The 15,033-nt window shown below is 41.7% G+C and overlaps 1 protein-coding gene across 1 annotated transcript; it reads right to left on the bottom strand.

Moving 5' to 3' along the window:
• Nucleotides 1–5,941: 5,941 nt before the first annotated feature.
• Nucleotides 5,942–11,968, bottom strand: LOC146578823 (uncharacterized). Its single transcript, XM_085268840.1, has 6 exons — nucleotides 11,594–11,968; nucleotides 11,338–11,451; nucleotides 10,028–10,160; nucleotides 9,185–9,535; nucleotides 8,920–9,055; nucleotides 5,942–7,682 (listed from the first exon to the last, which is right to left on the bottom strand). The coding sequence occupies exons 1-6, from the start codon at nucleotides 11,832–11,834 to the stop codon at nucleotides 6,957–6,959; spliced, it is 1,701 nt and encodes a 566-aa protein (XP_085124966.1). The 5' UTR covers nucleotides 11,835–11,968; the 3' UTR covers nucleotides 5,942–6,956.
• Between the last annotated feature and the right edge of the window lie 3,065 nt (nucleotides 11,969–15,033).

The raw sequence follows: 15,033 nt of genomic DNA, 5'->3' as shown, positions 1-15,033 counted from the left end.
CGTGTGTCAGGGGAGTTTTTGGGAAGCACGTATCGAGGCTCGCTTTGATTACGTGTGCAGTGACGTTCGAGGCCTTGCGGGCAGTCCGTACCACGTGACTGATTCAGGGACTGGCTCGCCGGTTCGCGCCAGATTCGAAATAAAATGGGCAGCAAAACACAGCTGATTCCCCATCGCACTGTTGTGGAATTGGACTACGTACGTGCTACATAGTTGAGCATTTCTTCTTCGATGGAACCAGCAAGGAAGAGATTTTTTTTAATTTAATCTCCTAATAAAGTATGCACACAGTAATAAATGTCACAAATGATAAGTACCATAATATAAATAAAACTATAGATCCTATAATCTGATTTCTGTATTTTAGTTTATTAAAAAGTGAAGCGCCACACAGTTTGTGTGATTATCCAGATGTACATAAGCATGATTACACAGTTACACAATCATACCAAAACTCTGTCCTGATAGTTTCCACTTTCTCTTTTGTATCAGACATACTGAGACAATATTCGGGATAAATAACCATGAAAACAATTTATTCAGTTTAGAGGTTTACACATCCCATCAAAGAGTCTGTTTCACTTGAATCGTCCACTTGATGGCGCAGTAGAGCAAATGAATCATCACAATGCTTTGACCATGAGTCGACCAGTGTGATGGAAAGCTTCAGTTCATCACGAGGCTTCATCTTATGGAACGCCAGGACTGCCATAATGAATGAATTAAATACACGATTAAATAACTGAGTATCATCCTTAAAAGTTTTAGTGTGTTTGTACAGGTGGCTACAGAACTGGATCAACGTCCTCCACGAGCACAGCGGCTGGAGCCAAATGATAGATTAACATCATTGGAACTACACCCAGCCCGTGTTTTGACTGAATATTACACAGCTTCACTCCATGTACACCTTACACTGAAGAACAAGCTTCGAGGGCAACCGATCTCTCCCTGAAGACAAAATGCAGTTCGAGATCAACAGCGTCAACGTCAAGACTCAACAATGTGAACACACAGCAACACTGCCCTAAAGGGTTCAGCAGCATGTACAAATACCATGGATGGATGGAAGTATGCGCTCCCAATCACAAGCTGGGAGGTTTGCCAGCGACATCACTGTGTGTGAATAGACTTGAAAAGACTGTCTGAGTTTCACATTTGCCATACTGGGAGCTGAAAAGGCAAAGGAAGAGACTGAAAAGAGTGAAAGACAAAAGGCAAAGCTGAAGAAGAACGGCCCACTGGGCCCCTCACACGCCACAACTGTGAACTGCTGCAGATTCAGGAGAGAGACAGAAGCTGTGAAAAGTGGAGAGCATGGAGGAAAAATGAAGTCTGTTGTTGTTAATGTGAGAACACATGAAAATTGGGTTGGAAAACTGTGGCCGGCTGTCTTGTGGAGGTTGATAAAGAGTTCGTAGGATTGCAACAAAGGTAAAAATAAAACGCACACAAACACACATAAACAGAGAAATGTGAAGGAAAGGCAGCTTTAAGGACACGCCCTGCTGAATCTGCAGCTCCACTGCACACAGCCATTAAACCTGCCTACTAACACACACATGCAATGAAGATCAGCTTGTTATCTGTCATCAGTGTTAAAATTGTGCAAATTTCACAGACACTTGTTATCAAACGCTGAGTGTATCCACTGCTGACAAATAACCCTCTAGGTTGCAGGACAAGAGTTTAACTTTTGTGAAGGGAAAAAAAAGAGATTCTGGTTTGACCAACCAGTGATCAGACAATAAATTTAGTTGTTAATATAGTAAATTGTGAGATGCTTTCTGCATTATTGGTGCAGCACAAGTAACTTACTGTATGAAGGAAATTCTCTTTTGTGATAATATTTTGAACATGCATTTCTGTTGTCCTGTCAATTTAGTGGGTTAATAGCTGATTTGCAAATTAGTTGATTGTTACTAGATCAGGGAAGGATGACAGTATTATAAAACAAGTGAATAAGATGTAGCAGAGGGTAGTTTCCTGTTTCTGATGTATGGGTGAAGCTTGCACCCAGATACACACTCTGATTACACGAGAACAAACTTTTTTTGTGAAATACATGATGACATGTTACATGTTTTATGTTTGGGGAAGAAAAAAACAGGAAAGAAAAATTAAATGAAATGATTGGGTCTGTGAAAATGAAAAATAAGTTTAAAAAAAAAAAGCACAGACCTGGGGAAGAAATCCACATTCCTGTGATAAAACATTGATATGAAGTGTTTAGGAAGCTTTTCATGGTGAACATTTGTGTTGTGTGAACTCTGCAGCTGCTAATGAAAAACATTTTCTCTGTGTATTTAGCAGGTGAAACTAGGTCAGTTGGCCCCAGACTTTCCAGAATTGGAAATATTCAGGAGCACTTGTGGGCAACCAGTAAATATGATGTGGGGAAAATGAACAAAGGTAGTGACACTTAAGTCTGATTTCAGACCATGTAAGCATCAGTTGTTAATTAAAGCCAGAAGCAGTGACTGCAGCACTGCACGGCAGGTTCTAACCCCTACAGCCTGTTAGTTCACCTGAAGGCAAAACTTTTCCTGTTATTTTTCTGGTAGATTTTGGGGTTTTTGTTTTAGTACCAGGCTGATTCTGCCAGTTAGAAAAAGAAAAACAACCCAAACCTAAGAGAAAGACTTTTTTTTTTGTTTGTTTTTTTTTATTTACACTTAAGACATGTCCGGGCCTAAAATCTTTTTTGTTTTTGTAACAGTGCACTTAGGGAAAAACCTGCCAGGTATCATCCCTCTGGGTGTGATATTTTGTGTGTTGATGTTAAAAGCAGGCCTGCAAGATTGGGAGCAAAAGTGCTATAAAATACTTTAATTGAGAGCAAATATAAGGTGAGCTTCTCAAGATTACAATTGGCTTCTGAGAAAATTCACCTACATAAGATGCTGACCATATTAGATGGGAAATCCTGTGTTTAAAAGGATTGTAGCGATTCAATCCATTTCAATGGCAAGAAGAATTGTTTTTGGAATGATGAAATATTGCTGTCAGTGGACATTTAAATTTGTGCGCGGTTTTCCACTATCAGCAATGATCGTTATGAATGCATGTGACTAGATGAATACATGTGATTGGTATAAATGCAAATGCAAAGGACTGTGGCTGGACTGATGATGTGGACTAAATGTGACCGACTTGAAATTCAGAAGACGGTAACTATTCTAGGATTGGTCACTTTTAATGCCTAATCCACCCAAACAGTGAAAAAAAAAAGGTGGATGTGAGTGTTTTTGTTTGCTTGTTTTTGCAGAAGCAGAAGGATGACAGAGACCAGAGGAGGAGAGACTGTATGTTTACATGAGTGTGGGCAGACTAAACCCTTTAGCTGCTACTTTTCTGTTTTACTGATTTTGTGTGAAGAACACTGTTTTTACTGGCTGCTTGTTGGTTATAGTAACACTCTGTATTGTTGGAAAATGTCAAATGTTAGAAGTTGTCAGAAAGCATAGCGGCCTTGAAGAGCGTGCAGAGAAGGCCAGCCCACATCAGCAGCAGTTAAGCTATGCTCTGATGAACGGCTTTCACCCACCCACTGCTGACTTCATTAGGAAACAAAATTTTAATCAAAACACAGACGGGTCTGTTGAATGCATGAATTGGGCCCGCCGTGTGCTACTCCGGAGGAGACGCCCTGATGTTGCATTGGCAATGATCTAACTAACCCTTTTCTTTAAGAAAGGAGCCTAGTTCTGATGAGTTGACTCATGGGAGTGTCGATGCGTCAAGAGGAGGAATTCCAGGTTTAACATGAAACAATGTTTTCTGTGTTTTCCATGACGATTTTTTCCACGGCTTTTTACTGTGACTTGTGGGATTAACATGTTATGGACAGGTATGTTCGGATGAGGGTTTGAAAACCTATAAGTGAAGTTCACAAAACTGAAAGGAAAAATGTGGATTGATGTTGGTTGATATATTTTCCAAATGGTTAGAAGTTTTTCCTTCTAGTAGGGAGATACAGGTGCAGTGGCCAGAGTATTGCTGGAAGAAATCATCCCAAGGGTGGAATCTCCAGAGATTGAGACTGGGTGCTGATCAGAAGTATTTAGAGACCCAGCGAGAAGTAAGAAACATTCATGGCAGAGCTGAAAGCCCAGGCAGTAGTTGAGGTCAAAGGTCGTGCGGTTTGGGGCCCTACTAGTCATTATGAGAAGGTTCCAGAACCACAGCAATAACCATAAAGCTGCACTGGAACGAGAGGGTGAGGGGTGAAAAGAGCGCCCTCCTCCAAAAAGAGCATGCCAAGCTCCAACTCAGCGACTGCAGAGCAGACTCTGTGGCACCTAAGAGGGATCATGAATGCAGATGACACCTTATTAAACAATCAGGCAGTTGTGCCTGAAGTAGTTCCGTGTGGTTTTGTGTTAAGGGGGTCGTTGGTGTGACATTTCTAATCATCTTATAACTGCATTTACATGACTCTGTGAACATCACAAACTCTGTTAGAGTCCTGAGCCTGAGCAGAAGTGACTGGAGTAGTTTTAGCATGCACGTTTTACAGCAACCTAACTAATAATTATTTGTGTATATTTTGTAGACTGATTTTCTAGCATGTCAGTTCCTGATGTGTAAGTGCATTAGGCCCTCACTGTCCGAGTAAACATAGTAACAACAGTTGTGAGTTCTTTTGACATGTGTACTCAGCTTTGACATGTTGTTTGACACCCTAAAGTAGGATTTTGGGTTCATCACAATTCAGTGAGTGATTTTGATAGGTCTCAAACATGCTGGAAGCACCTAAAGAATGAGGTTGTTCTTCTAGAGTTAAATGTGGTTGTTTTGGTTTCCCCAATCACTGATGTGAGGACAGTAAAGATAATTGCAAATGCCTTTGAGAGGGTTTACACTGTTTAAATGGGTCTACAGTAGTAAAGAGTACAGCACAATGCATAGAGTGTTCAGCTCCAGATTGTACTGGATGCACCAGAGTACCAGCCGCTCAACTTCCTGCCAGTATGCAGACTCATCACCATCCTGAATGAGGCCAATGACGGTGGTGTCGTCTGCAAACTTTAGGAGTTTAACAGCCGAGGTGCAGTCGTTAGTGTAGAGGGACAACAGTAGTGGTGAGAGGACACATCCTTGAGGGGCACCAATACTGAGGGACCGAGTTTCAGAGGTGATCTCCCCCAGCTTCACTTGCTGCTTTCTGCCTGTCAGGTAGCTGGTGAAACGCTGAGCTGGGAGCGTTTGGAGGAGAGAAGTTCAAGCACAATGGTGTTAAAAGCCGAACTAAAGTCCACAAACAGGACCCTGGCATAAGTTCCCGGGCGGTCGAGGTGTTGCAGAATGTAATGCAGCCCCATGTTCACTGCATCATCCACCGACCTGTTTGGCAAACTGCAGAGGGTCCAGCTGGTGGCCTGTAATGTCCTTCAGATGGGCTAACACCAGTCGTTCGCAGGATTTCATGACCACAGACGTCAAGGCGACAGGTCTGTAGTCATTCAGTCCTGTGATGGTGGGTTTCTTGGGAACAGGAATGATGTTTGAGCGTCTGTTGAAGATGCGAGTAAAGATGGGAACCAGCTGTTCAGCACAGGTTTTGAGGCAGGAGGGTGAGACACCATCTGGTCCGGGGACTTTCCTGGGCTTCCGTTTCTGAAATAGTCAGCTCACATCCTCAGTGTGTATTCTGAGTTTGAGGGAGGAGGAGGAAAGGGGGGTGAGAGGTGTGATGGAGGGTGTTGAGTCTGGATTGGAGAGGGCGGTGGTGGTCGTTGGTCTGGAGTGGGGAGGGTGGTGGTGGTCGTTGAGACTGGATTGGGGAGGGTGAGGGTGAAGGGGGGAGAGGTGGAAGATGTGTTGGGGGTAAATGTCTGAAGCAATGTCTCTGGGGAAGGGAGGTTGAGGCGGGGAGTCTGTCCGTCTCAAACCTGCAGTAGAACACGTACCATGGTCACGCAGTCTATTCTTGAAAATATTTTGTGCATCTTCATTTTTATTTACGGTTCCACATGTGGCAAAAGTTTTGTGTTGCCTTAACTTACACCCTGTAAATTTAATAATCTATACTTCAAACGTGGGGATGGGGACTACTTTTTGTTTTTATTTGCTGACATAACCAACTCTGTCTAAAAATAAACCTCTGACATGTTTAAACATATGAAGAATGGGATGTAGTATCCTCTAACTACTTGGTTAAAATAGTGTTAGAGAAATAAACATATTCTTATAGCAATGTGCATCACTGTAGTTATAAAACATGAACCATCTAAAATGGTCCCACCAATGTGTAGTCCTACTTAGAATAATCCTTTAATTGTCCCACAAGGGGAAATTTGGTTGTAACAGCAGCCACTTGCACAATCACTTCTGCGTTATACTCATCCTTGCCCCACTGTTTCTGCAGTGGTTAAACAGTGGCGATGTTCTACACCCGCTGCCTACAAGAGCTCCCAAAATTGAACAACTGCCAGAAAATTAGATAAAGGATTTACGTTATATGCTGCATCACAGATACACAACTACGAGGGTAAGAAAACAGAAATTAACCGACAAAAAATAACGTTGGCTAACGTCAAATTTAAACATTGCGTTACTCCTCTCTGCTTTATCACACCCAATTTGACTGGTCAGATAGTTTAATCAACATGTGTTTGGGTGATCAGAAGCAAATATACATCAAGTTAATACTGCAAACATACAACATCTAAATGTCTGTGAATGACTGAGAACCGTTCTCAGTCACCCAGGTCATTGTAGTCAAAGGAGCTTTCAAAGAAAAGCGTCTGGACTTCTTTAAGTTTCTACATTTAATTAATTTTTAAAAAACATTTTACTGTTGTGTGAAACCAATAAACTCTTATTTTAGCAAAAATATCAAAAACATTTTACACATTGAATGTTTGCAGAACTTATTTACATAGTAAGTATTTAAAGCTCCATGCCTAGCATAAGTTACTTGCACTGCTGTCTTGGGACAACTCCATCTCGTCTCACTTAACCCGTTTTTTAACTAATGCTGTGTTCTGGTAATTTGACAGCATACATGCTACTGCAAACAGTTGGTTGATATTGTAAACAGGTGACATGGTGATGATGCCATCAAAAAGTTTGTTCTGTTTGATCCTCCTAATGACTCGCTCCACATGTAGCCCGAGTCTGACTGTGGCCTGCATCTCCTTAACCTGGTTCTTCTTCTTCTTCTGCTTAGATACAAAAGGGGGGCGGTACACTTTGCATTTACAACCATCTGTGATCAGGAAGCCCTTATCCACCATCACTGCCATGTCTTCAGTCAACTTCTCAGCAATGCCTGATTGTTTGAATAGTTCCTTGTCACTAACCGAACCTGCGTACAGATCAGAGATGAATGTGACTGGACCATGTGGAGCTATGCCAACCAGGGCTTTCATCGTGCAGTGGGATTTGTACGAAGAGTACGTTTCACTCTGACACCTCAGCTCTGCACAGTCAAGGATCACCTGGGTGTCTGAGAAACCTTTGAATTCTTTAGGGAGGTAAGCTTGCACTTCTGCACGTGTAAGCCAGATGCACTGAGACCCCAGTGCAGTGGCAAGAAAACTTGTCCATGTTGCAATGATGCTGCTCACTGTGGACTGGTGTATGTTGAATCGATGAGCCAGGTCCCTCTCCTTCAGACCAACAGACAGGAAAACCAGGAAAAGAAAGAACTCGTCGATTGGCTGGAGCAGCTGCCTCTGAAAGGTTGAAACAAAAGGGAAAATGTTACTCCTAAATCTATGAACTAGTACGATCATGCTTTTCTTGGCTAAATGTTTTGTAAGATAAGACAGGATAGACCCTTATTAGTCCCACATGTGGGAAATTTGTTGAGTTACAGCAGAAAGTGGCAAAAATTCAGAAAAACAATAGGATAGGATAAGAATAAGACACTGTGTACAATAGAATAAAATACTTTATAGATCAGAATAAAATGTGATATTGTCAAAGTAAATGGTTGCTGGAATGGTTATGCACACCATACTGTACTGTCAGGGTTGAATTCTTTTATTTTTCTAGTAAATAAAGTTGTTTTTATTATCTTTATATACAAACTGCAAACGTCCTCATATGAGTCGTAGGACAAGTCTTAGTGGGACTTGTTAACAGTCCTACTAAGGGGCAGGTCAAATGTCAACGGCACTGCATCCATGTTTATGATCGCGTCCGGTCCGATGGAATATTCGTTTAACTTTCTTTGTGTGAATTTGCGCAAGTTTGTTATTTTCTCTGCATAGTCGGGGGGGAGTTGCTGACACACAGTCGTCCGCGCCCTGATGGACAGTCCTTTTCGTTTTTTCGTTGGCGACTATTTTGGCTTTCAGTCGGATCTGCACAGTTGAAACACCTCACCCATTTGCTCTCTGTGTGTTCATCCAGTCTTCAATACATTTAGGCCATCTGTTTTTATTTCCTCTGAAAGCTTTTGTCGTCTTTTTGGACTGAGCCAGTTCATCACGCTGGAGTCTCCAACGTCTCACCATTGATTCGTTTATGCCAAGGGTACGTGCAGCAGCTCTACTTCCCCTCGCTGAGAGACAAAAAGACTGCCTTTCATTGGAAAGCTGCATCATATGCATTTCTTGTGTTTACCATACTGAGGGTTTGTGAATGAAAGCTTCCTTTGCTCCTGTAATACTCCTCTTGCTAATCAAGTTTGTTTTTCGCGCTACTTCGTACGGGACTACGTTGCCTTTCGGACGGACATGTGACCAACATACCACTCTTGTCCCCCGATACTGTGTGTCTGATCACATGCCCTTCTGCCAGCCAACGTAGTGCCGTACAACAGCAGAACAAACAAAACAAATCCTCTGAAAGCCACAGGGTTCAAAGCTTGTGCTAAAAGTAGTGGCTTGTAGCCCAAAAATTACGCTACATAAACACAATGCCATCGCACCTCTAGTTCCAACTACCAACAAAGCCATAGCCTACCGTTTGTGTGCGTGCAGGTGTCAACACTTCTTCGTCCGTGTTGGCAGCTGACTTGGCTCTTGAAGCCCGGATCATCTTATAGATGCAAGGCTCAATCAAAACCCAGAATGCCATCAAATGATCATAGCTTGGAAATCTATTCACAAGAGAGACAAACATCGTGTCAATCATTAATTAACATCACTCATGAAACATACAGTCAGCAGATAAAAAGTAAATATCTGTTGTTTTCATGAAGACTGGAAACACTTGAACTTCGATGTACCTGGTATAGAATTGGATGTCAGTGTCAGAGCCAGCAAACCGCTGTAACCCAAACTCTCGCTGGACACGTAACTCCTGTATTTCCTTCCTCAGACTCTCCACGTCTTTGGACAGGTCTTCTGCTGATGGCTCAGGGACTGAGCAGTAGTCATGATCTCCTGTAACACTGTGCTGACCTTGATCCCCAGGATGAACTAGTTCAGGGGGTTCTCGCTCCGTTCTCTCCCAAACACTACTCGGCGTTGGTTCAACTTTATAATTATTCCACTGAAAAAGTGTCGGGACAGCACCTTTAAAAAGCCTCCTTCGACCATCAAGGGTTGTTGGTCCTGCATCCTTGGCTGCTGGGTCCCTGATAAGAGAGAAAACAAAATCATGTTCATTCTTTTTTGTTGACTTTTGTAGAAAATGGGCCATGTTTCTGGTGACAGTGGGGAAGGAAAAACTCCCTTATAACAGTCAGAATCGAGAGGGTGGGGAGGCGAGGAAGACAGAACAAAAGGCACGCTGTGGCAAGATTAATAATAACTAATGATTCAATTCAGACAGGTGTATAAATGCACAGTGGGTGAAAATGTGATTAATAAAGAGTGCATTATGTGCTAAGGGTTTAAACAGCTCCAAGAATTAGAAGAACCTACTTAAAACAGTTTTAAAGTTAAAATCATTTCTATGTGTTTATTGTAGTTTTTTTTTAAGTTTTCCCACCACCTAAAGCAGGGTTAAAGTAACACAGTTTCACTATCATGTAGCGTTAGTCTCACCTCACCCAGCCTCAATATGCTTACTTGACAGCACTCCTCGGTATTAAGTCACACCCAGAGAAAGACTTTGATATATTCACCTTGCAGGGATGCCTTCTGCAGATAGCTTGATTTGTGCTATCCGTTGTAGCTTTGATGTCTGTCTTCTGTTGAACACATCCAGTCTCGTTTTTCTTCTTATCTTCTCTGCAGATGCCTCCTCTGCCTTTCTGCCTACAAAATAAACATAAACATTTCATTATTTCTACTTTAGAGCTTGCTAACTAAGAAAACACGACATAAAGCCCACTCTGCATGCAGCTATGTGGTTTTCCATCATCAGAAACCACAACGATAGTCTAGTAAATAATGAAAACACTTATGTTAGAAAGCTTATATAAAAGTTGCCCGATACAAAATGATGGGAACAAGCGGAATACGCCGGCTGGAAGGTCCCATCTTTCAGTCTTGTTTTGCTTACTCCTCCTTCAATGGTGCTACTCAGTTTAGTTCACCTAATGCGGTAAAAGAAAGTACTTCTCTTTTTTCCTCGTCTATTTGTACAACCTGGGGCGCAACAGTTATCAACAATGGTTAGCCGCGTTCACCACGGCAGCCGGATGCTGCCAAAATAGCGACGCCTGGAGGGGGAGGGGGCGAACCTGTGTGACGTCATCTCCCGGAGCCTGAACAGAGGTCGCTGCTCCCTGCGCAGTACCACAAATACGACCAGTTTCGAAATAAGAAATCGCATCCAGTTTACTAATGGCTGAGTGCAAATCTGGCTATTTTCAAGCCGCTAAACTGTGAGTACGTCGTCATTCAAACCACGTTAAGTCAGCTGGAGTGCGTGGAGTATAATAGCCAAGATAAGATAACCTTCATGTCCCACACAAATTAGTTTTGTCACAGCAGTTAGTGGACAGTGCAAAAGTTATATAGCAAAAATTAGAATACAATAAGAATAAAATTCTGTACACAACTGTAAAGAATAGAACAAAATAAAAATACTATATACAGTAGAATAAATAGAATAAGATATACAATAGGATGAAACAGAATACAAATTCTATGTACAACTGAGTAAAAATACAACGATGCCAGAAAGGAGTATAGCACTTAGTGTTGTTGTCCACCCTCCACCACAATTAATGTTATACATTTATCAATGAATTGCAAATATCTCGTTGTCATATTATGTGTCCATAATTGTAAAGTAGATGCAAACTACTACATTGACAATCGGGCAAGATATTACTTTAAACCCATTGTTGTCCTCCATGCACACAGGGGAAACTTTCAGCGGTTTTCACATTAAGGCCGTTTGAATCCTCAAAACTTTATGTGGCGATTGCCAGACACTAAGAGCATTTTTTTTGAATTAGGGATTGGGGTTTGGGGTAGTGTTTACCTCCGACTAGTGCTCTTTGTTGTTGTCCTTGCGTTCGTCGTCTTTTTTCGGAGTTCATGTGTAGCGTTGGTACCCAGTCTGGATTTGTTTGATCCATTTCATAGGCAGGCTTCCCTACAGTGGTGCGACAGAATTGCACGTGTCTGCAAAGTCACTCAATACGATGTTTGTTCGGATTGTATAACCTCCGAGTGCATCAACAATAAAAATCATTAAGCTATAAAGAGTGATGTAAACATACTACATTTTCACTTACCGGAGTGAAAATGTCGGGAGCACACCAACAGATATTTAGAGATGGAAGAGAACTGGAGATCAAGTCGTCCCACGGCTGCTATCCAGGCTAGACGCCTTCTTTTGGTAAGGTCCGCTATATGAGCTCCCTCATGCTGCTTCCAGGTGGGGAAAGAATGAAAAGATAAACCATTTCCAAGCTTCTTCCCTTGCCGGTCGTGTGATCGAACATTACAGCCGATCACGCAGCAGTTACGAACCATGGCTGATGTGTGTGCTTTCGCTCCTCTTTCGCTTGAGCCCTGAAATATGGCGCATCAGCCCAAAAGACTTTCCACGCCCACCCCGTGACATCACGCGCCCAAGCCCTGTAAGATAGTGATGTCCTGTGCGTCGAAGCGTGTGTCAGGGGAGTTTTTGGGAAGCACGTATCGAGGCTCGCTTTGATTACGTATGCAGTGACGCTCGAGGCCTCGCGGGCAGTCCGTACCACGTGACTGATTCAGGGACTGGCTCGCCGGTTCGCGCCAGATTCGAAATAAAATGGGCAGCAAAACACAGCTGATTCCCCATCGCACTGTTGTGGAATTGGACTACGTACGTGCTACATAGTTGAGTATTTCTTCTTCGATGGAACCAGCAAGGAAGAGATTTTTTTAATTTAATCTCCTAATAAAGTATGCACACAGTAATAAATGTCACAAATGATAAGTACCATAATATAAATAAAACTATAGATCCTATAATCTGATTTCTGTATTTTAGTTTATTAAAAAGTGAAGCGCCACACAGTTTGTGTGATTATCCAGATGTACATAAGCATGATTACACAGTTACACAATCATACCAAAACTCTGTCCTGATAGTTTCCACTTTCTCTTTTGTATCAGACATGCTGAGACAATATTCGGGATAAATAACCATGAAAACAATTTATTCAGTTTAGAGGTTTACACATCCCATCAAAGAGCCTGTTTCACTTGAATCGTCCACTTGATGGCGCAGTAGAGCAAATGAATCATCACAATGCTTTGACCATGAGTCGACCAGTGTGATGGAAAGCTTCAGTTCATCACGAGGCTTCATCTTATGGAACGCCAGGACTGCCATAATGAATGAATTAAATACATGATTAAATAACTGAGTATCATCCTTAAAAGTTTTAGTGTGTTTGTACAGGTGGCTACAGAACTGGATCAACGTCCTCCACAAGCACAGCGGCTGGAGCCAAATGATAGATTAACATAATTGGAACTACACCCAGCCCGTGTTTTGACTGAATATTACACAGCTTCACTCCATGTACACCTTACACTGAAGAACAAGCTTCGAGGGCAACCGATCTCTCCCTGAAGACAAAATGCAGTTCGAGATCAACAGCGTCAACTACAAGACTCAACAATGTGAACACACAGCAACACTGCCCTAAAGGGTTCAGCAGCATGTACCAATACCATGGATGGATGGAAGTATGCGCTCCCAATCACAAGCTGGGAGGTTTGCCAGCGACATCACTGTGTGTGAATAGACTTGAAAAGACTGTCTGAGTTTCACATTTGCCATACTGGGAGCTGAAAAGGCAAAGGAAGAGACTGAAAAGAGTGAAAGACAAAAGGCAAAGCTGAAGAAGAACGGCCCACTGGGCCCCTGACACGCCACAACTGTGAACTGCTGCAGATTCAGGAGAGAGACAGAAGCTGTGAGAAGTGGGGAGAAGAGAGCATGGAGGAAAAATGAAGTCTGTTGTTGTTAATGTGAGAACACATGAAAATTGGGTTGGAAAACTGTGGCCGGCTGTCTTGTGGAGGTTGATAAAGAGTTCGTAGGATTGCAACAAAGGTAAAAATAAAACGCACACAAACACACATAAACAGAGAAATGTGAAGGAAAGGCAGCTTTAAGGACACGCCCTGCTGAATCTGCAGCTCCACTGCACACAGCCATTAAACCTGCCTACTAACACACACATGCAATGAAGATCAGCTTGTTATCTGTCATCAGTGTTAAAATTGTGCAAATTTCACAGACACTTGTTATCAAATGCTGAGTGTATCCACTGCTGACAAATAACCCTCTAGGTTGCAGGACAAGAGTTTAACTTTTGTGAAGGGAAAAAAAGAGATTCTGGTTTGACCAACCAGTGATCAGACAATAAATTTAGTTGTTAATATAGTAAATTGTGAGATGCTTTCTGCATTATTGGTGCAGCACAAGTAATTTACTGTATGAAGGAAATTCTCTTTTGTGATAATATTTTGAACATGCATTTCTGTTGTCCTGTCAACTTAGTGGGTTAATAGCTGATTTGCAAATTAGTTGATTGTTACTAGATCAGGGAAGGATGACAGTATTATAAAATAAGTGAATAAGATGTAACAGAGGGTAGTTTCCTGTTTCTGATGTATGGGTGAAGCTTGCACCCAGATACACACTCTGATTACACGAGAACAAACTTTTTTTGTGAAATACATGATGACATGTTACATGTTTTATGTTTGGGGAAGAAAAAAAAGGAAAGAAAAATTAAATGAAATGATTGGGTCTGTGAAAATGAAAAATAAGTTTAAAAAAAAAAAAGCACAGACCTGGGGAAGAAATCCACATTCCTGTGATAAAACATTGATATGAAGTGTTTAGGAAGTTTTTAATGGTGAACATTTGTGTCGTGTGAACTCTGCAGCTGCTAATGAAAAACATTTTCTCTGTGTATTTAGCAGGTGAAACTAGGTCAGTTGGCCCCAGACTTTCCAGAATTGGAAATATTCAGGAGCACTTGTGGGCAACCAGTAAATATGATGTGGGGAAAATGAACAAAGGTAGTGACACTTAAGTCTGATTTCAGACCATGTAAGCATCAGTTGTTAATTAAAGCCAGAAGCAGTGACTGCAGCACTGCACGGCAGGTTCTAACCCCTACAGCCTGTTAGTTCACCTGAAGGCAAAACTTTTCCTGTTATTTTTCCGGTAGATTTTGGGGTTTTTGTTTTAGTACCAGGCTGATTCTGCCAGTTAGAAAAAGAAAAACAACCCAAACCTAAGAGAAAGACTTTTTTGTTTGTTTTTTTTTATTTACACTTAAGACATGTCCGGGCCTAAAATCTTTTTTGTTTTTGTAACAGTGCACTTAGGGAAAAACCTGCCAGGTATCATCCCTCTGGGTGTGATATTTTGTGTGTTGATGTTAAAAGCAGGCCTGCAAGATTGGGAGCAAAAGTGCTATAAAATACTTTAATTGAGAGCAAATATAAGGTGAGCTTCTCAAGATTACAATTGGCTTCTGAGAAAATTCACCTACATAAGATGCTGACCATATTAGATGGGAAATCCTGTGTTTAAAAGGATTGTAGCGATTCAATCCATTTCAATGGCAAGAAGAATTGTTTTTGGAATGATGAAATATTGCTGTCAGTGGACATTTAAATTTGTGCGTGGTTTTCCACTATCAGCAATGATCGTTATGAA

The sequence above is a fragment of the Mchenga conophoros genome, linkage group LG3 (genome assembly GCF_057382185.1).
Source record: "Mchenga conophoros isolate Kocher_MC1m ecotype Shallow Benthic linkage group LG3, M_conophoros_male_GT1.1, whole genome shotgun sequence".
In the NCBI taxonomy this organism is placed as follows: domain Eukaryota; kingdom Metazoa; phylum Chordata; class Actinopteri; order Cichliformes; family Cichlidae; genus Mchenga; species Mchenga conophoros.
The sequence above is the reverse complement of the archived record's forward strand: the minus strand, read 5'-3'. Positions and strand labels throughout refer to the sequence as shown.

Coding starts and splice junctions, on each gene's coding strand:
- LOC146578823 (XM_085268840.1), bottom strand. CDS start 11,834: ATGGTTCGTAACTGCTGCGTGATCGGCTGTAATGTTCGATCACACGAC. Junction 9,536..10,027: donor GCAGAAGGCATCCCTGCAAG/GTGAATATATCA, acceptor CTCTCTTATCAG/GGACCCAGCAGCCAAGGATG. Junction 7,683..8,919: donor CACCTGCACGCACACAAACG/GTAGGCTATGGC, acceptor TCAACCTTTCAG/AGGCAGCTGCTCCAGCCAAT.